Source organism: Anopheles bellator, chromosome 1 (genome assembly GCF_943735745.2).
Source record: "Anopheles bellator chromosome 1, idAnoBellAS_SP24_06.2, whole genome shotgun sequence".
Lineage (NCBI taxonomy): Eukaryota > Metazoa > Arthropoda > Insecta > Diptera > Culicidae > Anopheles > Anopheles bellator.
Window position 1 is genome coordinate 4,933,444 of NC_071285.1, and position 22,919 is coordinate 4,956,362.

General features: G+C 55.0%; 1 protein-coding gene across 1 annotated transcript; it reads left to right on the forward strand.

The window, feature by feature from the left end:
* Positions 1–18,160: 18,160 nt before the first annotated feature.
* On the forward strand, positions 18,161–21,024 carry LOC131215806 (longitudinals lacking protein, isoforms A/B/D/L). The gene is made up of 2 exons (XM_058210239.1): positions 18,161–19,465; positions 19,543–21,024. The coding sequence occupies exons 1-2, from the start codon at positions 18,161–18,163 to the stop codon at positions 21,022–21,024; spliced, it is 2,787 nt and encodes a 928-aa protein (XP_058066222.1).
* Positions 21,025–22,919: the final 1,895 nt, after the last annotated feature.

Below are 22,919 nucleotides of genomic sequence, written 5' to 3' on the forward strand. Positions count from 1 at the left end.
CGTAAAAATTTCCACGCAGCCTTCACACGTTCTTTGGTTGGTTTTCGGGTGCTGTATAGTCGAATTAGAATACACAAAAAAAACGGTGGCCCAGCGTGTGGTGATAAACACGAAACATTTTCAGACCATTCCTGTTCGGCCGTAGATCATCCGCGGTACCGATTCATCGCCGGTTCCAATGCGAAAGGCGTTAGTTCGAACCGTCAACTAGAGTGCTAAGGTTTGTTGTTGCGATTGTTGTGAGAGATTGATAGAGACTTATAGAATTTATAGAGACTTGATGCTGGTCCTCAAAAGAACCCTTGTCTACGGTGGCGGCGTTTTCCAGAGCAAGAACTGCTTCCGCCTCTGTAGTATGGACCACTTTTGATGCTGTCTGGACCTTTTCGGATGTCCGTCGACTCGTAAGCTGTCGACACTATTTCGGTCTGACAACAGATTTCGAACAACCTAATTGAACCGAATTCTCTGATGGACCGTTCAGACTGACTTAGAGTCAGACAGTTAGCTTTTTTGCTGTTGTATTATAAAGACTTTGAGCTGCAATAGCCTTACATTCGTCTCTTTTTACATACTCATCCAACTCTAACTTATTTTAGGTTCAATTCTAATCTGGGCGTTGAAGCCTCAGTCCCTTTTTAGTTCCAGCAGCAAGGAAACAAGAAGAGAATGCCCTGATTCTGCAAGAGTCAGCGACTATGGGTCGTCGGCAAAAGCCCACATAAGTGAAGAGTAACTCTGGAAGAGTCTGTACTACTACTACTGGTCCTGGTCCGCCGTGTTATCGTCGTGACAAAGGGATGAAGTGAAAGATCTCCACTGCTAGCGACTACCCGCTTTCACCTTCTCTTGACGCCAGGAGAGGTTGTCGGGAGTCTGTGACCCCGTGGGTTAAGGCTCTGAAAGTGTCTATGGCCGTGAAAAGGACTATGGGAGAAGGGATCCTCTATAACATGTTCCTGGCGATCCACTGCCATCGTGCCATCCAGCTCACCGCGGCCAGAAACCGCGATCCGATTGGAGGTTTGCGAAGATGATCAGTCACTTCTAAAAGATTGGGTGACTCTTGCTAAAGAGGGTCAGACAGCGTCTTTACATCTATTTTGGGCTGCTTTTTATAATAAAAGTTCGTGCCTTGGGTTTCTTTGTTTTACTGATGGTCCTCGTAGTTTACTAGATATTTTAATTTCTAATTCATTTCCTTATTTTATTACAATGTTAGGGCCACATCCGCCACATTGCCTCTTAATAATCGCTCAATTCTCGAATACTCATTGACCGACGTAGTATGCCTTGTCGTAATGCCCTACCCATTCACCTCATATAACATCGCCCAACAGCGACTGAAAGCGAAGGATCAAATCCGTAACAAAACTTTACGAAACTATTCCTATCTCCCTTCTTTTTATCCCTTCATCAAAAATGCTACCAACAAACGGCAAACACCGTTCACTTCGGGCGTCTCGGCCGGAGGTCCGTCGCGCCACGCGGCAGGAGGTGTCGCTAAAACCGTCCATTACTTCATCGCCTTTGACGGATTGGGGTTCAATGGGGTGGCGGTTAGAACGGTCCACGTCCAAGGCGCCTCCGTCGACGAAGAGCCCGGTCGCCCGGCCGTGGCCGTATTTGCGTGCCAAAAACTATCAAACAGATTCATTTAGTGTGTGCCGATCGTCACGACGCCCCGGATCGGACGACAGAGCTGGCCGAGAAATGGCAAAAACAGGAAGCCAGAGCCCCAGCCCGTCCGTGCCACTCCGAAAAGGAGCGCCCAAGTCCTGGCGCCGTGGGGTGGGAAGTTTATTTTATTATTTTTCATTAGACTGCCATTTTTATGGCCCCCGCGTCGGTGCTGGCAAGGGTTGCCCAGAGTGCCGCGTCCGTGTGGGGCCACCAGGGGGGCGGTCCTTTTTGCTTAGCTAATCTCCGAGATCCGAAGGTGGGCAAAAAAACGGTCAAACAAACGTCGCCGGCCGGCCGGGCGATTCGTCGTGCGATTCGTTCACGATTAAGGATGGCTTCGCGGGCGTCGCCATCGCGCGAGTGGCCATCAATCGCCGCGGCCGCCACGAATGATAATGAGGGTTAAGTATGAAAAATGGGAGCGCGCAAATGGCGGGGGGCAGAGAAGCCCCTCGCCCTGGCCGGCCAGCTGGTCCCACCGTGCCGGACGAGTGACTAATGCAGCGCTTATTTATTAGCTTTTAGCCTCAAGTTGGCCACCGTCAGCGTGGTTTGCAAGGAACCCGGGAGCCCAAAGGCAGCGGCAAGTCCTGTGGAGGTCCGGCCGAAAGGTTCCAAAGATAAGTGAACACTCTGGGGCCGCGCTCCGGAGGATTTATTTCGGTGGTTTCCGATTCTTGCCCAATTCCGATCAGATTTTCCGTTCGGCGTGGGTTCGGGCGGTGGAGGCCGTAAAACGGTGTGCTTTTGTGCCCCCGTGCCCCCGCCGTGTGAGGTGACGATTTATGCCATTTTGATTTTTATGACCCCAGGTAATGAAGTCCACCTTCGGGAAATATTGGCAGCCGGCTTCGGAGCTCCAGGAGGCCCTCCGGAGTTTGTTTGATTTGATTAGCAGCGGTAGAAGAGGTTTTAGTTTTATGGAAATGCAAGGACCCCACGGGGTGTGATTGCAATTGACGATGGCGATTTGCGTTGTCGGAGCGCCCCGAAAGTCGGATAAACCGATAATTGTAAGCGCCACCCGAGGATCCCACGGAGTGATCATAAATTCACGCATTTTCAGCACGAAAAAGGTTCGCCGCGTCGGTGTGGGCATAAATAATTCATGACCCATCATGGTGACCGTTCGGTCCCATCCCATCTGTCGGCCGGAACCGGACGGGATTTATTGATTTGGCCCGGCGCGCAAAGAGTTTGTGTCTTCACCAAGAATTCTTTTCTTTCGGCGCGCAAAACAGACGCGGTGTTCGTGCAGACATAAAATTAGTCTTCCGAGGCCTTCCGGGCCCGGCCCGGTCCGGTTTCCGGCTGGCAAATTTCGGTAACAAAACAACGCGAAAATAAGGCTGCGGGAGCGTTTCCCGTTTCCGGGTTGATCGGGCGAATCGGGCGATAATCCCGTTTCGTGCCGCTCGCTTAATCCTCGGAGCTTCAGTTGTCAAATTTGTTTTGGCATTTAATCGTCGGCCTCGGCGTTTTTGGGGCGGTGGCCACACGGCATAAGCGTGTCCTTTCTGCGTGGCATGTTTCGCAATCGCAGCCTTTCGAAGGGACACACGCCAACTTGCTGTTCCGCTGTGACGGCAGCTGTCATTCGCACGTCAAAACACACGACTTTGAAGGAGGCTCACTTAAGGAGGAGTCACAAGTAGGCTACTAGAGAGTCGTTTGCATTCTTCACGGCGGACTCTTCTAATCGATTGGCGGCGGCGAACACAGTGGTCAACTAAGGGGCATTAATAATGGAGCAATTGCCACCGATTGCCTCCACTGCTGATGGTCGGAAGTGACCTCGGATGACGACGATTAGTTGCCCGAACATCCTGCGGATGTAAGAGTTTAGCCCTGTTGTTTTGGCACAGTAAGGACACTCCATAAATAATTCAACACTCGCGAGGCAGAAGAAGAATTACGGTTCGATTTGCTGACATTCGCACAACGATTGGTCGCCTCTGGACCTGGTATCCGGAAGTTCCGCCGGCTTATCACTTAATCACATTCCACGACCGTCGGAACTCTTCCACGCGAGATCCGGTTCCTTCCGGGGGGTTCCCTAATGGCCGCGTTGGGCTTTTGGCTAATGACATTCGGCGCGGCCATTTTTTGGCAGCCAGCCCCTTTTCGGCTGGTCTTGTGTTGTGACCCCCCAGGATACGTCACAACAAAACAGGACGCACGCAACAAGGCGACGTTGGCCAGGCGATAACCATTTTATTTCCATTCATCATCGGCACATTTATTGCGATTTTGAGACATTCCTTTCTTCCGTTCGTCCGTTCGTCGGCGGGCCGTTGCATAATCGTGAGGGAGCCTGACCTCTTCCTCGGGTGGCCCCCGACGAGGACGACGGCCCTCGTGATGGTGAAATATGTGAGAAATAAGCAATAAAAAGCAAATGTAATTAAGCTAATATTTTTGCTCACACTTCACCGCCAGGTCGGGACCGGAAGTGACCGGTGGCACGGAGCGGTTGAGTTATGGGCAGTATTTAGGGTGGAAGTATTCGGGACAACCGGGTTTTGGGGGGACCCGATTTGCGTGGATTTGTAGCGGATGAAGTGATTAGAAGCGCACCGCGAGACACCCGACCTCCAAACAAAGCGCATTCCATTCCGACGGTCCGTTCGGTCCGACCCGCCCTCGAATGTCCTTGCGCGAGTGCGATTCCTTTCGCACTCGGACTGGGCACTGAATTTATGTTAATTTGATAACTCGCGTAGGTCACATTGCCAGGGGGCCGACGGAAAACTGGTTGGTCCGAGGCCCGAGCAAATTGCTGGCTGATTGGAAAACAGATTTCGGGGCCCCGGCTGCCCGGGCTTCCGGTCACCGGCCGGAAGTGGGAAAAGCATTCCGCGGTTCGATCGATTAGCAAGGCGCGATAACTCGCGGCCAGCCCGGAGCCCGGAGAGGACGGAAACATAAAAATAATGGCAAAGTTTCGAACAGAGGTCCTGAGGCCCGGGACAGGTGCCGACGTGGAATCTTTGGTCCTTCTTCCGAACCACCCCGTGCTTTTGGGGCTTTTATTTTCGCTCGTAAACATCGTCCGTCCGTCGGGAAAATCGGACTTTGGACCCCGAGAGCGAACCGAGCGGATGGATGGATGTCCCCGTTCTGCACTTTAATGACCTCGTGTGCTGGGTGGTGGACACAGAATAATGGTCCAAGCGGCCGGTTTATTTGCGTCATGTGGCGCAGAGGGGGACAAGGCCGGGTTCATTACTTACGCAGCGCGCACCGTCGGGTCCTAGAATCAGTTCCATTAGGGGGGGGCCGGAATGCGTGTCACTCGCTCGCTCGCTCGGCCAGGCGTTCAAAAGTTTCGGGAAAGGACGACTCGCAATCGGTAATGGCTCAACCCGTGGGGCGGGGAGGGGAGGCCCAAAATCGAAATCGGGTAATCAATAGAGTACAGTGGTGGCGGTGAGGGTCGGCAGCGGCGATGGGGTAGTTAATAATCGCGTGGTCAATAATTTATTTGGGATAGTTCCCCCGAAAAACGCACATGTCGCCGTCGCCGGTGGGTCCTGCCCAAAACCGACGGGCACCGGTCCGCAGCCGGGAAAACCCGAACCGGACATTTCGAAGCAGGGGGCTGGCAATCGAAAGTGAATGGCATGCCGCGTGGTCCCTCCGCTCCGAAATGAATAAAGTATGTCCAAATAGCGTTGCGTTCGCGCGAAAGATACATTTACGCGCGTATAGCGGTTCGCGCGTAGCCCACAGGACACAGGCCGCCCCGCGGATAGTAATTTAATAGTGATTATTTACCCCCGGGGCCCGCCAGGAACCACCAGGGTCCTGGCCCTGCACGACGTCCCGCACACCACGGCGGTGGCTATTTTTCGGCAATCAATTGGGCGGATCTTTATTCAGCCGGCCACCTGCCGGCCATTGTCCTTTTTTGTGTGGGCCCCTCAAACGGGCCCGGTTCGGGGTTCCTTCTTCCTTCCGGGACCTCCAGGGTTGCCAAACGGAACGGCCTTCAGGAGAAAGTTTCCCCGTTTTTAGCGCGCTCGAGACCTGAGATCTTGCTCAAGAGGACACTTCCGGGCGACCGATTTCCACCGAACCCCGCACCAGCGCTGTGTCACCCCGGGGGGACACGATGCGATCCGCCGGCCACGCTACGCGGATATGCTGATAGTTCATGAAGCAATAAATTATTAACGAAAACCGGACATTAATTTCGAAATGGCTCGGTTTCGGAGGCACCACCCCACCATCGAACCACCCCTCGGCTCGGTTGCCTGTCCCGGGCCGCTGTTTTGTGTATGTGTCCCTGTGGCATGAAAATTGCTTTCGGAAAACTACGTCGGCCTTTTCCCGTGGCGTCGCGTGGCGAGGTATAAAATGATAAAATCAATTGAACCGTTCGCCTCCCCCGGGGGACCGGGCTGGTCAGCGGGAGCGGGGGCCACGACCAACGGAACCCAAATTGCGAGCGAGATATCGACGTTTGGCGGCGTGTACGCACAGCGCAGCGGTGGCGGGTCCTTGCGAAGAGGGACCGGACCCAATTGTGCGTGTTTCAAGGTCCGAACGGAAAAGGACACCCCGGACGGACTCAATTTGTGATGAGACAACCGAAAGGATAACACACAGGACCGTCCATTACTGCGGGGTATTCGGGGCGATGGTGGCCGCGGCGCTGTCCATCAGCGGATATCGAAATCGACGAATTACCGAAGCGGACCGAACGGTGGTCCCGCTTTTTTTCCAGGTTGATTATCTCCCCCCGGCAGGACCTCGACGTAGGAGCCTTCGAATGGGGTCGCGCGCAAAGTTTCGCCGAAGACGACCGGGACATTCATTTGCTACGCAACGCGCGCCGAAACCGATCGAGGGACACCGAGAGAGAGAGGCGGCACAGACCTATTATCCTTCCCACGTGGGATTCATTAGCACCCGCACACAGGAGGCAGGTTGGCCTAAGTGCGACGTGCTGTGAGAAACAATGGGCCTTGGGCGTGCGTTACAAAGGATCCGATCGAAGGATCGGGCACCGGAGAACCTAAAAAAAAGGGCTTCCCGTGCAATTTACGCCCGTGTCCGTGCATTGTGCCCTTTCGCACAATGTTTAGCCAACACACACAGGCGGACGGGCGGAAGGCTTACACCCGCAGCAGCAGGGGTTTTATGGCCATTTTGTGCTCGGTCTTGGTGTGCCCAGAAGTGGCCGGCCGTCTTCCTCCGTCTCTCTAATCTTTTGCCGACCGCAGCACCGGCACCGGCAGCCGTAGCCTGAAATGATGTGAAAATGGGATTATGATTGTTTCGTTGGCCCCGCCGGGATGTGTTTATTTAGCCGCGCGTTACTTCGAGAGGACCAGCAGGAATTAGCAGAGCGCCCGGGGTACGTGCCCGGATTGGTCGGTCGGATTGGTCGGCCGGATCGGTCGCTAATTGCAGGAAGTGGTGCAGGAAGTGGCTTTTGCCGCCGAAAGGATCAAGTGAATCGGGTTTAATTATCATAAAGTGCACAACTTGCGGAACTGAGCGAACATAACCGGAAAGTTTCACTGAAATGAGCGCATTATTTGGGGAGTTTTATGAGCAACTTCTCACTTAACTTTTCAATCCGTGATCAGTTCAATCAGTTTTGGTCCATTTCAGCTCGAAAAGCGCAAGAATTGGTCTTGGAATGAGGGTCCCACTAGGAAGATGGTCGATTGACCGCTACTTCTTAAAACTAGACATTTTTGAAGGAGAAGTTAGCGTTTTCGAATCACCACTTTTGTAGAAAGTTTAAATAATTTTTAAAAATGTTAAAGTAAAGCGCCAGTCCTATAATTTCGGAACTACAAAACGAATAACCCTGTTCCTTCACAATGGATTTGTTATTGATGGCTTGTCTTATAGTCCATGTTATTGGTTCTGTGTTCTATTGTTGTTCTATTACTGATTGGTAATCCATTCTCTATTGTTGGCATATTGTGTTCGTGCGGTTACGTCAGCTTGAAATGAGCAAGAATTGGTCTTGGATTGTGATTCACAGCGAGAAGATGGAATAGACCCCAGGAAGGACCTTCAGAAGGCAATGGAAGGATTGCATTCCGTAACACTACGAAAAAGGCTCAATTGGAGCAGCTTCAGCCGAGGAACTCGGTGTCGCCAATTTTCACCACCCGTTTGCTCACCTGCCCTGTCCCTATCCAAGCTCCCGATCTCGTGAATCTCGGGAACCCTGACACGAAACCTCGGGAATGCACGCGAACCGAGTGCACATATTTGCCTTTCGAATGTCATTTGTCGGGTGGTCCGTCGGCACCAACTCCGGCCAAGCTTACTCCAGCTAATGGAGCCGGGCCCTCGTGGCCATGGCGTGGTATTATTTGTTGAAAAATAAATCAAAAAGACAACTCCACGCGGTCCCTGGGCCGAGGCCGGGGCCCGACCCGGGCGTCGACTCGTGATTTTCGCGTTCCGTTCCCGGTCCCGGCCCGTGTGGCCCGGTCGCGGAAAACATGCTAATTTCGCATTCCACTCCCCGCCCAGTGGGGAGTGCAGCACGAGGGGGGTAATTGAAGCTCGGGCCATAAAAAATTCACGAAAAAAGCAGAACCCACGGACCACCATCATCATCATCGTTTCGCGCCACACGGATCCCGGTAATGGTGGCCAACGGCGGGCGGGTGCAGTGGAAAAGGACACCCGGTCTGGCTCGGCCCTATGTAAGTGTAAGTTTGCATTCAGGGGGGAGGCACGAAAATTGGCAATTTATTTGTCGTGCAGAAGGGTCGGGTTGCGTGTGGCGGGGCCCTGGAGTGACCAGCGGGCACCGGGACCACCAGAGGTCGAAAGGTTACCTCTTACCCGGGGGCGCGCAAAACACGAACGAACCTATCTCGGATTGCATGCGATTGCGAAAGAAAGGCACACCGACGGTGGCGGCGGTGCCGACATCCTGGCCTGGCCTGCACAGATCCTGCCGGGACGTGGGGCGTTATTAGCTACACGCGCGCGCGCGCTCTCCGACACCCCCTTCGGGGGGCCACTAATTTGAGGCCCGACAGTGACTAAGCTTTCGTGCCAATTTTATTCTAATCCCGAATCGGCTGAAAACCCGTCTGCCAAGAGTCCTGCCCGAAGCCAGAAGAAGGATAATGGTGCACTTAAGGGGCGCGCACTTTGGGGCGTCCGGATGTCTTGCTGCGAAGACTCGGCTCCGGTCCATCGTCCTGGTGGGGAGTGATCAGGACACTGGGCCTTATTTGCATAAGCCGTAGAGTTATGACTGACGCCGCTCTGCTTTGATTTAATGGCCGTGCGGGTCTCTGCCTTTTGCCCAGCGGGAGACACTCGCATAGACACGGCCGCCACCCTGTCAGGTGCGTACTCCTCAGGGGGACAAAGCTCGTTCTCGCACTCGTCGTCTTATCATCGCACTTCTGTCGCAGTGCTTGACCTCGCTCGGCGGTTTGCAACGGGCGGGACCTGTCGAACCTGTTTTTTCTGTTTGTTTTCGGTCCGAAGTGCGATCCGACGTGCTGTTTGTGCGGTTTGCGAGGTCAAACGCCCGACCACATCGTTGGACCAGTTTTTCGGTCCTCCCGAATGACCCGGACAAATCCGCATCGGCCGTTTCCTGAGCCAGTAACCTTCGGTGTTCGGTGTCGCGCGTTATGGACATCGTCACCCGTATCGTTGACACGACACATTATGGATGCACTTTTTGGCTGCACCCAATGTGAAGCGAGCGGAGTTTCGGTGCCGAAGTTCGATGAACTGAGCCGTGAACAAAGCAAAAATGACCCCTGAGTAGTGATAGTAGTCATATTAGAACACAGGCTTTGGTTGTCAGCAAAAAGCGCATTCTTTTCCCGTGTTTTGGAAAATGTGTTTACAATTCAACCTTTGAATCCGGCACCTTAAACAAGCGTCGCCGATTGCAAGTAGGCTTTGAGCTCAGCACGTTTGACAACTCAACAGCATCTCGGGCCGGAGTGTAACCCTTTATTGCATTATTAACCGGAGACGGCCATTAGAGTCGTCCGCAGTGTCTTTTTTTGCAAGGCAGTACCTGTGGCTCGCAGGGCGCAAATTTATGCAACACAAGATAGTGCCCATTTCCATAACAAAAAAACAAAAACCCGGTACCAACCCGTTTGTCCACGACGGTGCAGGTAAGTCGTAGGTGTGCAATCGCGACCGTTCCAGGATTGTTGTTTTAAGCCTTTCGGTTGTCGTTGTTCGGTGTTTATTGTGCGAAAGGATGCGAACACGTCGGGGAGCGGGGTAAGCGAACCCTTTAGGGTGTCTTTTGCAAATTTCAAGCTGTTTTCCTTTTGCAGTGCGAAGGTCCCCGCTTCTTTATGATGGCGGCCAATACCTGGACGGGGACCGTTTACGAGTTTTAACTCTTTCCCGAGGATTGCCAAAAAACACGAAACAGGGACCAAATGAGCAAATGAGGGAAATTGCAATAAAAGTGCGGCCGTGCCAAAAAGGAACACATGTCGAGAGGACGAACAACGTGTCGCGCCGCCGGCCACCGCCGGAACGGAGGGATGTGCCTATCGATTAGGGCCGGCCATAAAATCCGAACCCCCGGAGCCCGGAGTTTGTTTGCCCGCAAACACAGCTAAAGGGTTTTTAGTAGAAATTGACAAAGAAAAAACGGTCCGGCAAATCTTTCGGCAATCTTGAAGCAAGAAAAGCAAAAACCATAAAGCAATTCACGAATTCGGCGTGGCCTGCTTCGCTATTGTGTCGAGCGCTGTCGAGAGCTGTCAATTGGGAAGCACACTGCAGCAAACTGCAACACAACCGTAGTAGGCCCTTCGTGTGACCCACGATTCCCCGGTGGCCGGTGGCGCGCCACTCGGCTCGGCTATCTTATTTCTGATTAATTTAATTAATTACTCCCCTCACTGAGGGCGGCCTACGAGGACTGTAGGACTGTGCAGGCCGCATTTTATTGCTAACGCCGGTTCTCAATTGAGCGAGCCTGCGGATCCTGATTAATAGGAAAACCGAAGCCAACTTTGTTCAATCAATTAATAGACGGTGTGGCGGAGAATTATTGATCCGCCGTCCGAGGGGCTATGAGGGTCGCCGTCGACTCAAGTTTGCGCATTTTCTTCGCATTCTTCGCGCGATGCACCCAATTGATACAATGATCTCGTTATGCTGGCGGCACACGCATCCACAAACAAACACATCCATAGATAGTTATTGTTTCCGTGGCTCCGGGGCCTCTGGATACGCACGTAGCAGCGGCCGGGCGTGAAAAGTCGCCGCCCAACCCAAGGTCCGACTCCCGTGCACCACCACCACCACCACCACCTATCGGGCGCTCTCTCTCGCGTTTCCAGCGCGGGTCGGCCTTTTTTGGGGTGGCCAAAAAGCGCACGCACTACGCGCCGAGCGAGTGCACTGACCGCTGAATTTAATTCGACGAATGTCCAGAGAGTGTGCTTCGGTCTGTGTGTGCGAGAGCGCATCATCGTCGTCGTCCCACCCGACATTAGAACTGGTTCTGCAGCAGCAGCAGTGGGTTTGCGTAGGTTCGCTTGCACCCGACCGGCCCCGGGGGGGGGCAGAGCGAGACAGCGCGAGCGGTGCACCGATGCGTGTGAGATATGAGGTACACGGACGGACGGACGGCCCTCCCGGCCCCTTATCGGTTTGCCCGGCGGGGGCCCCCAGGAAGCAATTATGAGGCGCGACCACCGGGACGACCGGGTTCGCTATCTGCCGAATCATCCGCGGCCCAAGATGGCGTCGTTATCAGTGCGTTCGCTCACTCGCTCGACGACGACGAGTGCGGTGGAGTTCGAAGAATTGGCCAAGAACCGAGAATGAAGCACGCGGAACTGAGATCGCCTCATCGAGGATCACTCAAGAAGCGATCGATCGAGAAATGGTCCCAAATTGGAAACGAATGGCCCAGGCCGCCGCTTCGTGGTAAGATCGGGTTCCAAGCGGGAATTCCACTTGCCCATTGTTTCGCGGAGTGTTGTCAACGTCCGCACGGGTAGCCCAAGGCAAAGGAAGGTAGCCCTGGCTGGTAGCGCTGCCTCTGCATCCTGATTGCTGATTCTTTTATTGTGGTTATACTTAAGGGCATAATCGAGGCCCGCTGCGCCGTTTTGGGCCATTTAGCGTCAATGGGAAGCGGGAATGATGCGTGCGTGTGCAATTTCTTCCATTGTCGACCGGCCGCACCCACACCCTGTGGGACCGGGGATGGGCAAAAAAGGACTCCGAAGAAGGGACGCAGCAAAAAAAAAACGAAACCCCGTAAAAAGGGACGGAGAGCAGTGCAGTGGCTCGAGAGGATGCGTCGTTGTCGAAGGAAGCGAACCATTGTTGTTTGCGGAGGCTTTTCCGATTCCGGACTCCGGTGGTGTGTTGTTTCTTTGGCAAATTCCCTAACCCTTTGTGTCGCCTGCAAAACCGTGTGTTGTCTCGATCGCTCGATTTGTCAATCGTACCCGAGACCCGGGTTGTTTATTGCTCTCATTCATGGTTACGTCAGCAGGGTAATCGTTTCCGAGCGAGGTAAAAAAATAGAGGTAGCTAAGCCCGGATCCCGGATCCCGGATCGACAAGCTCTTCACAGGGCGACACGCAGCGGTGCGGGCAGTCCGCTAGAGCTAGAGTCCACCATTCAGTGGCCCGTAATTGGGCCACTTCATTCATGCGCTCCGACGAACCGAATCGAAGGACTCGATCGGAGGATGCTAACCTGTTTTCTTGATTATTTAATTAATTAAATCAGGTACCGGGTCCCCGGGGTGGCGTGAAGCACCAGGCGTCCGCTTCACAATTCGCATTAAACATAAAAAACATTTTGTTGCAAAATACCATAAATTGAGTCGCATTATTCTCGGGTTCGAGTGGCCGTGTCGATCGTGTCAATCGCATGACTACAATCGCTGCGTTGCGCTGCCGAAACATAGCGGCGAGGCAGCGGACCCGTGGGCCAACGGACAGGCAGCATAACCGAAAAGGAGGGAAGCGCATAAACGCAACGCTGGCGGTGTGGTGGAAGATTGAAAAATAGATTCTTCGCTCTATCTTCGCCTCCTATCGATCGCTGCGTTCCGGGCGTTGTTATGATGAAACTTGCCTCCGACAACAAACTTTTTGGCTCACACCGTACGTCTGTGTGGGTTAGACCGTGTTTGCTCTTCACGATCGCGCCTGGCATCGATTCGCAGCAGGCACGAACCGAAAAATGCATCCCTCACGGCGGCACTCAGCTCTCTATGTTGCTCTCTTTCGTGCACGCAATTCCGTGGAACTCACGCACCGCGGTTCGAAGAAGTGCATCATCCCCTCCACCGCCGCTCCGGGATCGCATTTCGCGGTTCCCCCACCGCATGGCTGCTGCAGGACTGGGTGACGCGATCGAAGGGCCTCGCGTTGCGATACACACGCAGCCTTCCTATCGCGGGGCCATCGCCGCATATCGCAGAGGCTGCAGCGGGCGGGCGCGAGAGGCGCGCAAGGGTGCAAGGGTGCGACCTACACAGATGAGTGTCGTCGTGGCCCCTTCCAAAAAGAAAAAACGAAACAGAGTCAAGCCCTACGGGCGCCGGACAGGGACAGTGCGACGGCGCGATTGCGAGAATTTTCGGTTGTGCGTGGCTTTCGTTTGTGCGAGATGAAAACGCAATCAGAAAAGGGTCACCCGGGAGCGGGAGCGAGACGTCCAGACGGGCGTCCCGCTCGGGTGCAGCATGAAAATGGCCTGCCTTTTGGCGGACTGCACTGGGAGCGAGCGAGACAGAGCGCGTGGCCGGGGATTGCACTCTGCAAAAGGGTTTTCGGAAAGGTTCTCAGAGCGCATCCGAGTGAGTGAGAGAGAGCGAGAGACGGGGAAAAAGGATCGGCCTAGAGGACGAGAAGGTCCCTGAAGGGCGACGACGAAGAGAGGCACGGCAAGCAGGCCGGAGCGAGACGGCGCGAGGGCTCTCATTGTGCGCGGCCTCGGCCGTCCCGTCCCGCGCCGACCCTGGCCCCGTCCGACCGACGACAACATTGCGACTTCGGCGATTTTTCGGCGGCGCGCTGGGCGCTTTGGTTTCGGTCGTCGCAACCGCATCGGAGAGTCAGTAGCGAAAAGTCCGCTCGCTGGAAAGCACACGTCGTCGTCCGCCGTCCCTGCCCCGAGACGCGGTCGCGTCCTGTTTTTCCCCGAGACCCGAGAACGAACTTTTGGCAAACCCGCCGAATTTGTTGCCATTTTATTTGCCAGCCTCTCTCTCACTCGCGAGGGAGCAGGAATTCGATCAACAACCCCGGAGTAGGTGATCCGGAGTGTCCGATAGTCAGGCGAATGACACGCGCTTGTGGTGTTTTTGGTGCGCCCCACCCGGGAATCGTCGGTGATCCGAACCGTGTGATCTAAAGTGTGATCCTCTTTCTTTCCGGCGTGCAGAGATTGGCAGGAAGGCCCCAGCGTCAGGCGGCCAGCAGTGCACCCGGGAGCTGGTGATCGCCCTTCCCGGGGCCCTCACCGGAAATGCGTCGTGCGCGCCGGAAGTGATGCGCCACAGTGATTCAGTTAGTAGTGCAGCGCCCCGAGATCGACTGACACTGAGCGGGGTCGATCACGAACCTTGCCTGTAGAGGCATGCGGCACCAGAGTGCAGTGCGCGACCAACAGTGACACTATTCACAGCCCTCCTAACGAACCCTAAACGAACGAAGAACGGTGTGTGGACCGAGTAGAAAAGTGAACCGAAAAGTTTCGCGAAGAAGGCGACGCAAAAAGCGTCGGAAAAAGTGCCGTCAACCGTCATCTAGTAGCCAGCAGTAGCAAGCCTACTCCGTTGCTCCTCGCGCATTAGTTCACAGTACAGAGCGCGCCCCCCACCGCTACAACCGCAACAACGATCCTCGCACCTCGCACAGCAACAGCAACAGCAACATCGACTTTGATCGAGATCGATCCAACACACACTCGTCGAACTCCCAATTTTTGCAATAACTCTTTCGGAACTTGCTGTGCTTGAGGTTATCAAAATTATTTCTTCACTTTCAAAAAAAAAAACATCCCAAATCGGAACAAAACGAATCCCGATCCCGTGTGTCCCACCTAACTACGTGTACCAGCATTCCAATTGACTGACCAAACTGAACCCACGCTCGCGGAAAACCAACGAAGGGAGCCTTTTTTCAATTCCCGAAACTGTAACGTGTGATCTTAGTGCAAAGCGAAGTCAGCGCTCTCTCTATCTCTCTATCTCTCTGTCTCTCGGGTGGAGAGTGTCTCGGATACGTGCACCACCACGGGCGTTCAGTGTGATGATCGTGAGCCGCACTGAGCGCCGAGTCCACGATCGCTACTAGACTACTAGTAGAATCCCAGCAGCAGCAGCAGCAGCAGCAGAAAAGGCCGCAAAGTCCTTGGCAAAGGTAGGTACAATGTTTAGATCCTTTCTGGAAGCTCGCGCCTACATGATCGCTTCGACTCGTATCGTACTCGGAACCTGTGTGCGGACTTGTGCAAATTTCACACTCCAACGCATCGATCGATCCTCTTTCGCTCGGTAGCGCGTCTAGTGACAGAGTTAGTTCGCATCGGCCCAATACCCAGAGTTTTTCCGGCCCACATGTGGCACATTGCACAACACCGGACCGCAGACATCCCGAAGGGACCGAAGCGTCGCGCGTTTGCTGCTCAGATGTTTCCTCTCGGGTTCAGCTCGAGGATGTGTTTGCTGTTAGCACCGCTCTAGGAAAGCAGACGGCTATTTTGCAGACGTCTGAAAACGCTGCTGCTGCTGCTGCTGTGGGCTTCTGTGGACGGGGCCGCATGCATGTGTGTTACGTTTCCCGGAACGGGCCAGACATTCGATATCTTTTGGCTGCGGACGAGCGAAATGCCGATACCAAAATGGCGTGCACTGCAACTGCAATTTCGAGGCGCTCTTCACTTCGCTCCGCCGCGATAGTTCCCAAATGAGCCCCTCCGGCGATAAGATGGTGCATTGATGGTGCAAACAGGCATTTATCATCTGACGGCCCGCCTGGGAGAGGTTATTTACGCAACGGGAAAAGCTACTGGCAATCTCCGGAATTCAGCAATCTCGACCTCATTATTTGCACGGTTTTCTGTGCTACGGCTTTGCTATCAGTTCCAACCGGGAGGTCCGACAGGGAGAGCGAGGAATGCAATCTTCTTTCGGTCAACTGTAGTTTCGGACACAGAAATCAAGGAGCAGCCGTGGGAAAGCTCAATCTCTTTCCTGGGGATTTCTGGGACCCGCAAGTAAGGTGCTTCCGGTGAAGCTACAAGCAGAGCGTTGATCTACACCCTGGATGGGTATGTGATTAATGGCAGCGCGAACTAATCGACCCCCGATAACACGCAGGATCACATCCAAGTCGAGAGAGAGAGAGCGCAGAAGGATGCTGCGAAGAGAACCGAAAGAAGGGGCACTCCTCGTCGTGGCCGTCAATAAATCATGACTTTTACGGGGCCGCTGGGAAAACGGTAAGCCCGTCCCGTCGTCGGTCGATCGTTGTTCACCTACACGCCTGGGGTGTAGCAGCGCTACCAAACTGCTTCTCTTCCTAGTGAAGATCTAATGCACGATCCCTTATACCTGCCGGGCCGTTAGCAGGCCCAGGGATCCCGTCACCTTATAAGCCAATATTGCACAATGGGTCGACCCGTGGCTCGACCTGACCTGCCCGGCGCACACGATCCTTGCAGGCAGTCGCCATGGGCAAGTGCAAAAATCTCCGGATCTCATTCTCCTCCGGGGTCCTTAGCAGTGTTTTTTGCGAGCTTATCCTCTTTGCTGTGCGTGCTTCTTTCGGAAAGGAAAGAGATCATCACTGCTGGCCCAAATTAGGACATCCAGCCTAAAAGGCGATGATGGTGGGAAGATTGTTAAGGATTATTAACGGGCTTTGACTCCGGTTTCAGGTCAGCCAAAAAGAATGGCAATGTGTGGCAAGCACAGTTAAACCCCTTGGCCAGAATTTAACCTACTTACCGCCGCAGCAGGGTGTTCCGGACGGAGCTCCGTTTCCGGCGGAGTGCCCAGAATTGTGCGCTAAAACAAAAAAAGCAGGCGGAGGAAACCCTTTAAGAATGACGTGTGGGATGAACCCAAATTGGCGCGACGGCCCTCGCGGTGGTCACGCGATTCCGGTCCGAGGACGACTTACTGTGTGTGTTTGTGTGAGTCACCTTAGAGTAACCTCTGCTAGATTTTTGGTTTTCGAACGAATGAAAGAAATCTGATAAATCCGCGCGGTTCGTGAGCGCACACTGGACACCGTTTCCGGAGCGCGCCCGCGGTTCCGCTGGTCCGAAAGACAACGCCGATAAGCCGACTGACCAAGTCGGCCAAGCACAGGAAACACCGGAAGTTCCGATTCGGGAAGGTTGCTGTTATTTTGCACGTTATTCGCAAATACCACGCTACGGCCGTTCGGCCGGCCAGCCAGGTGTGATGTGGGACCGTCGGAACGAAGATAAGCCACCGGCCGAAGTAAACCTGCCGGAGGTAAAGAGTTGAGAAATCAATGAGACAGGGGTAGTGGTGGCCGATACGGGTCTTTCCGCAGCCGTTTGGGTCTTACAAATAGTGTCCGCACTTTTTCATCGCTTTCACTGGACAAAACGAATCTGGTTGTATCGAACACTTGTTTCTCAGTACAGTAAGTTGTTCCTGTGCTGTATTCGACCACCAACGCAAGAACTACACAGAACTCAGGGGACAGAGATAGAGTCAATCGCGCATCGTCTGATTACTACTTGTTCCGGTGTTGCTGTAAAATTTCCGCACTCTGACCGAAAACTGTCAAAAGACCACAAATGGTTTCAAAGCCATCTTTGTTTTGCTTTTCTGCGGTGATCCATCAAATGTTTGGATTTTAAACGAACGGTTACTTGACTTTTGAAACGTCAAACTTTATTCTGGAAATTGTAAACATTTAGTAAAAACAGAAAAAAAACTGGCAGAAATGCATACAGCGACGGCCACAATTTTGTGCCCTATCTTCGGAATCCACCGTAACGGCCAAAGATCTTTTCTGTTGGAACGGACCAAGCGACGCATTATCACCAACGGAAGCATTTGCATCAAATGCGATGAACTGGCAGTGGTCGAACCGATAAATCGGAAGCTCTCCCCCTCGGGAACCTCGGAGTAGACTTTTGGTGTGACCCAACATTATCAAACCCGTGCGGGGTCGTGTGTGATTCACGATGTCGCCATCACCGCCACTGGAGCGCGCGAAACTGGTAAACAACTCTCTGTTGTGCCCTTCCGCCCGGTCCAATCCGACCGATTTCGAAGGTCCGAGCGATAAAGAGCGAAGCGTGTAGCGGCCGTTGTTGTTGTTGTTTCCACCCTCTCGATCTCGATGGCGACGATGATACTGATACGCGGCCGTGGGACGCGCGTTTTTTGCGTTTTGGCAAAACTCTTCCACAGGAACGCTCAAGGTCACAGCCGGGAAGGCCTCATAGACGCCGTCACGCAGCACCAGCAGCAAGATGGGCAGCAGCGAGGGGCAGACGTACTGTCTGCGGTGGAACAACCACAAGTCGAACCTGGTCGAGATCCTGTTCGCGCTGATCAAGATGGAGTGCTACGTCGACTGCACGATCTACGTGGACGAGCAGGTGCAGTTCAAGGCGCACCGGGTCGTGCTGGCGGCCAACTCGCCCTACTTCCAGTCGATCCTGCAGGACGTGCCGATGGACCACTGCAGCATCCTGTTCCCGGGCGTGCAGGAGTTCGAGATGCGCGCCCTGCTCGAGTACATGTACACGGGCGAGGTGAGCGTGACGCAGGCGCAGATCCCGCGCATCATGAAGATCGCCGAGCAGCTGGAGGTGAAGGGCCTCTACGACATGGCCGACCTGAAAGGGGGTGGCGGCGGTGGCGGTGCCGGCGTCGGAGGGCGCTTCGACATCGACCACCACCAGCACCAGCTGCTGCAGAACCACCACCATCGCGACCCGGCCACGATGCTGCTGGCCAGCAACAACAACTACAACAAGGCCGGAAGCGGCGTTGGCCACTGCAGCTCGGCGGCCGCTTCCTCCTCCTCCGCGTTCCAGTCGGCCCCGTCGCCCGGTGCAATCGCCACATCGTCGACGGCCACGAACGTGGTGTCGCAGGCCCACAGCAGCAGCTCGTCACCGCCCTGCACCACCTACAAGTCACCCTACTCCAGCCTGTACTCGCGCAGTCCGGGTGCGGTCGAGCGGGACCGCGAGCGCGAGGAACGCAGCCGCGACCGGTCTGCCTCGTTTTCGCACTCCTCCACCACCCCGACCACGTCCTCACCGCATGCGGCCTCCTCCAGCGGTGCCAGCGCTATCGCCACGACGATCCAACAGATCGGTGGCTCGACGGCCTCCACATCGTCATCGTCGGCAGCGGCCGCCGCCGCCCTAGCCGCCGGCTGGCCCGCCCTCGGCGCCCAGATCCCGGTCACACTCGCCCAGACGCAGCTGCACAGTATGCTCAGCTCGGCGTACGACTCCAGCACCGACATGAACCCGCTCAAGCGCAAGAAGCTCCAGTCGATGTCGAGCATGATGCGCGACACGCCCATCCTGCGGAATGTCCTCGCCCAGGCCAACCCGCCCGACTCGTCGCAACCCCTCGTCGGTGGTTCTCCCTCGTCAGCGGCGACCGCAGCCGCAGTGGCCACCATCCAAACCGGAAGCCTGCACCTGAAAGGATCCTCCGGCGGTGGAGGCGCCGGCAGCGGCGTCTGCGGTTCCGGAGTACCGGAGCACCCGGAGCGTCCCAGCAGCCACCACTCGAACGGTAGTGGCTACGGCAAGGTAAGTACCTCCCGCACGGTGGACTCCATCGCAACCGCAATCCCGACATGTCTGACATAGGTCCTTCATTCCCTCAGTTGATCAAGGAACCGCCCCACTCGCCGTACGCGGACAAGTCCTTCGAGGACGAGCTGCTTGAGTCACCCCATGGTGGCTTCGGTGGTGGGGTCGGTGGCGCTGACCCACGGCTCGCTTCGTACGTGCCGCAGCACCAGCAGCAGAAGCCGGAGTGGAAGCGCTACAAGCAGTACACCCGGACGGACATCCTGAACGCGATCGACTGCGTGCGGAAGGGCATGAGTGCGCTGCAGGCGTCGCGCAAGTTCGGTGTCCCCTCGCGCACCCTCTACGACAAGGTGAAGAAGCTGGGCATCACGACGGGCCGCCCGATCAACCGGGCCCTCAAGCGATCGCCCAGTTCCGGTGGCAGTCCGGCCCCGTTCCCGTACGGGTTGAGCGGCACCACGCACCACCCGCACAGCCACATGTTCCCCGGTGGCACGGGGGGAGCCGGTGGACCGGGTGACCCTCACCACCACCATCACCAGCACCAACACCAGCAGCTTCCGTCGCAGTCCTCGCAGCAGCAACAGCAGCAGGATGACGATGAGTCGGGCACATCGGCGGCAGCGGCCGCGGCAGCAGCCGCCGCAGCGGCAGCAGCCCTCGCCCATCACGAGGCGGCCGGGCGGATGATTAAGCTGGAGCACGGCAGCCACCACGGTGGGTTGCCACCGACGATACCGCACCCAGCGGCCGCCCTGCTCGATCCGTCGTTCCTGCAGCAGGCGCTGGAGGCGCGCGGTGGCGACATTGCGGGGCGCGAGGCACTCCACGCGATGGCGTTCGCTGCTGCGGCCCATGCCGCCGTCAACGGGATGAGTACGTCGCCCGGGACCCACGGGACCGCCCGCTCGCCCAGCCCGAACGTCCTCATGAAGTACATGCGTTCGGTCTCGATGAGCTCTCCGGAGGATGGGGCCGATCTGCACCACCACGGGGGGCACCACCAACACCACCACCATGGTCACCACCATCATGGACCACATCCGGATGAGGTGCCCGGCGACCACGGCCCACATCACCACGGCCATCCGGCCGGCGAGCGGCACCACCAGAATGGCGGACGCCGGAGGCGCGATGCCCTCGCCGACGAGCTGCCGATGGAGCAGGACTCGATCGACGAGACCGGCAGCGAGTGTGGTGGTGACGGGGGCCGTCCGTCCTCGAGTGCTGCCGGCGGACCGCCCGGTCCGGACGACCACGTGGAGGACCTGTCGATGGGCCCCAAACGCGACTCGTCCGAAGAGCGGCGCGGCCTCTCGCTGTCACCCGTCAGTGGCGGTGGCCACGTGGTACGCCGCCTACCGTCAAGGTCACCGTCTCCTGCGCCGCCACCACCACCACCACCACCACCGCAACAACCGGCACAGCAAGGGGTCATAGTGCCCGGGCCGGGCAAGCTGAAGGAGGACTACAGTCTCGCCATCAAGCGCGAGATCACCATCGCCAACGACAGCGGCAGCAACGTGGCCGGCCCCACGTCGGAGTCTTCGTAGGGGCCGGCGGGGAGAAGGTCCCCGCGGTCGTCGCTACCACCGCCGCCGCCGCCGTGCACCGTGTCCTGAAGTGTAAATATTGTTTCACCTTTGTTACTCGCTCCCACCATCCAGAGATCCGATGGACGGTTCCACCGTTTCTAGTGGCCCTTTAGTGTGTACTCTGACACACACATACACACGCAGACACACGCGCACGGCTTTAGTCGATTCGCGATTGTTATTCCTTGGCACTGTTCCGATTCGCGGTCAGAGAGTGCCTTCAGTTACCAGCAACGGGCAACAAATTGTTGTGCCCACCGAGCCCCACCGAGAACCGCTCCTGCGGACCAAATCCTGTGTGTGTATGTGTGTGTGCGTGCGAGACAGAGAGGGGGACGGTTTAATCTGTCTCTCTCTCTCTCCCTTTCAATCGAAAGATCGCAAGAAAAACAATAGACTGAGCAGAAGTTACCACGGAGGAGATAATTTTCACGGAGGTTTTAGTCCGGAGCAAAAGAGAGAGCGAGTGTGTGCAATCCGGAATCCTTTTTTTCCGGGACATCTTAGATGAATTCTCAGAAAGGGGCGCTGGCCCCCCCCCTATTATTAATGATCGGCACGCACTCCCAATACGCGTTGTTGTTGTCCGTATTTGTGTCGTGCACTGTCCGTACTAAGGCCCCCCTCTTCATGCAGAGAGAGGCACCTCTAAAGTTAAGCTTAGTTTCCCGATGTAAATAGGCATTTCTTTCGGCAACTTCACGAACCTAAACCTTAACGATGATCCTTATTTCGGGCGCCAAAAAGTGGACCGGCATTTTTAAAGCGAACTCTGGGTGTTCCCACTCTAACCTTACTTCTAACGGTATGTGTGCGCGTAATATTAATTTAAGTTTCCTTCCTTAGCGACAAACTATATTATAGTTTGTGGGCCGACCGACAAAACCGGAGGTGGCAAATCTTTCGGGCGCCTTCTGTAAAATCTAATTGACTAGTTGAGCCGTAAGTGCATGTTAAAAGCGGGTTATGTTAGGGAGCAAAATTGTACGCTGCGACACCACTGAGTGCCTCTATACAGAGTTTTATTGATTCCTACCGATTAATTGTTAAAAGAAAAATGAGAAAAAAACAGAAAAACAACGCAACACTGGACGCTGGAGACTCGTCGCGGCCGTCATTAGAATTATATTTGGACAACTAGCGCGAAGAGAGAGAGAGCTCAGCGAGAGAAGCAGCGCAGTAGCAAGCACCGCCAAAATCTTAAACAATTTCTCTGATTTTGTTGGTCACTGTAATTGCGCCACAGCCATATACAACTCTCTTTCTCTCTCTTTCTACCTCTCTCTCTCTCTCTCTCTCTTTGATAGCAGCTGAGCAAGATGCAAGTAGTAGATCCTAGTAGTCTATGTAGAACGCATGTGGCGTAAAACAAAAACTATAAAAAAGGGTAAATAAAAATATATCAAAAAGTAATGCCATATGAATATTCTCCTAACGCGGCTAGAGAGGGCGGTAATAGTGGTAGCAAGTGTAGCGAGAAGAAGACGAGCGAAAGTATCAAACTAGGATGGAAATATATCGTTGATCGAAACACGCGCACGACCGGACAGGCGGAACCGAACGGAAGTTACTTCTTTTAAGATACGCTAGCTTAGCCCCCTATATACTACGGTTATTAATTACTCACACACCCCTAGTGTTACACACCAATATTAAATAGTTATTGAAAAGACTGACCTAATGATCCCTGTTTGTTGTAACTAAAACGTGGCGGACTTTAAGGAGTAAGCGAAGCGAGTGTGCGCGCGCGCGCGACGGAAAAGCAGCAGCATGGAACTTCTTTCAACCACCGCCATCAGCGATCGAAACCGATCGTGATCGATCGGATTCATTTCCACCCCTTGTTTGCTTCG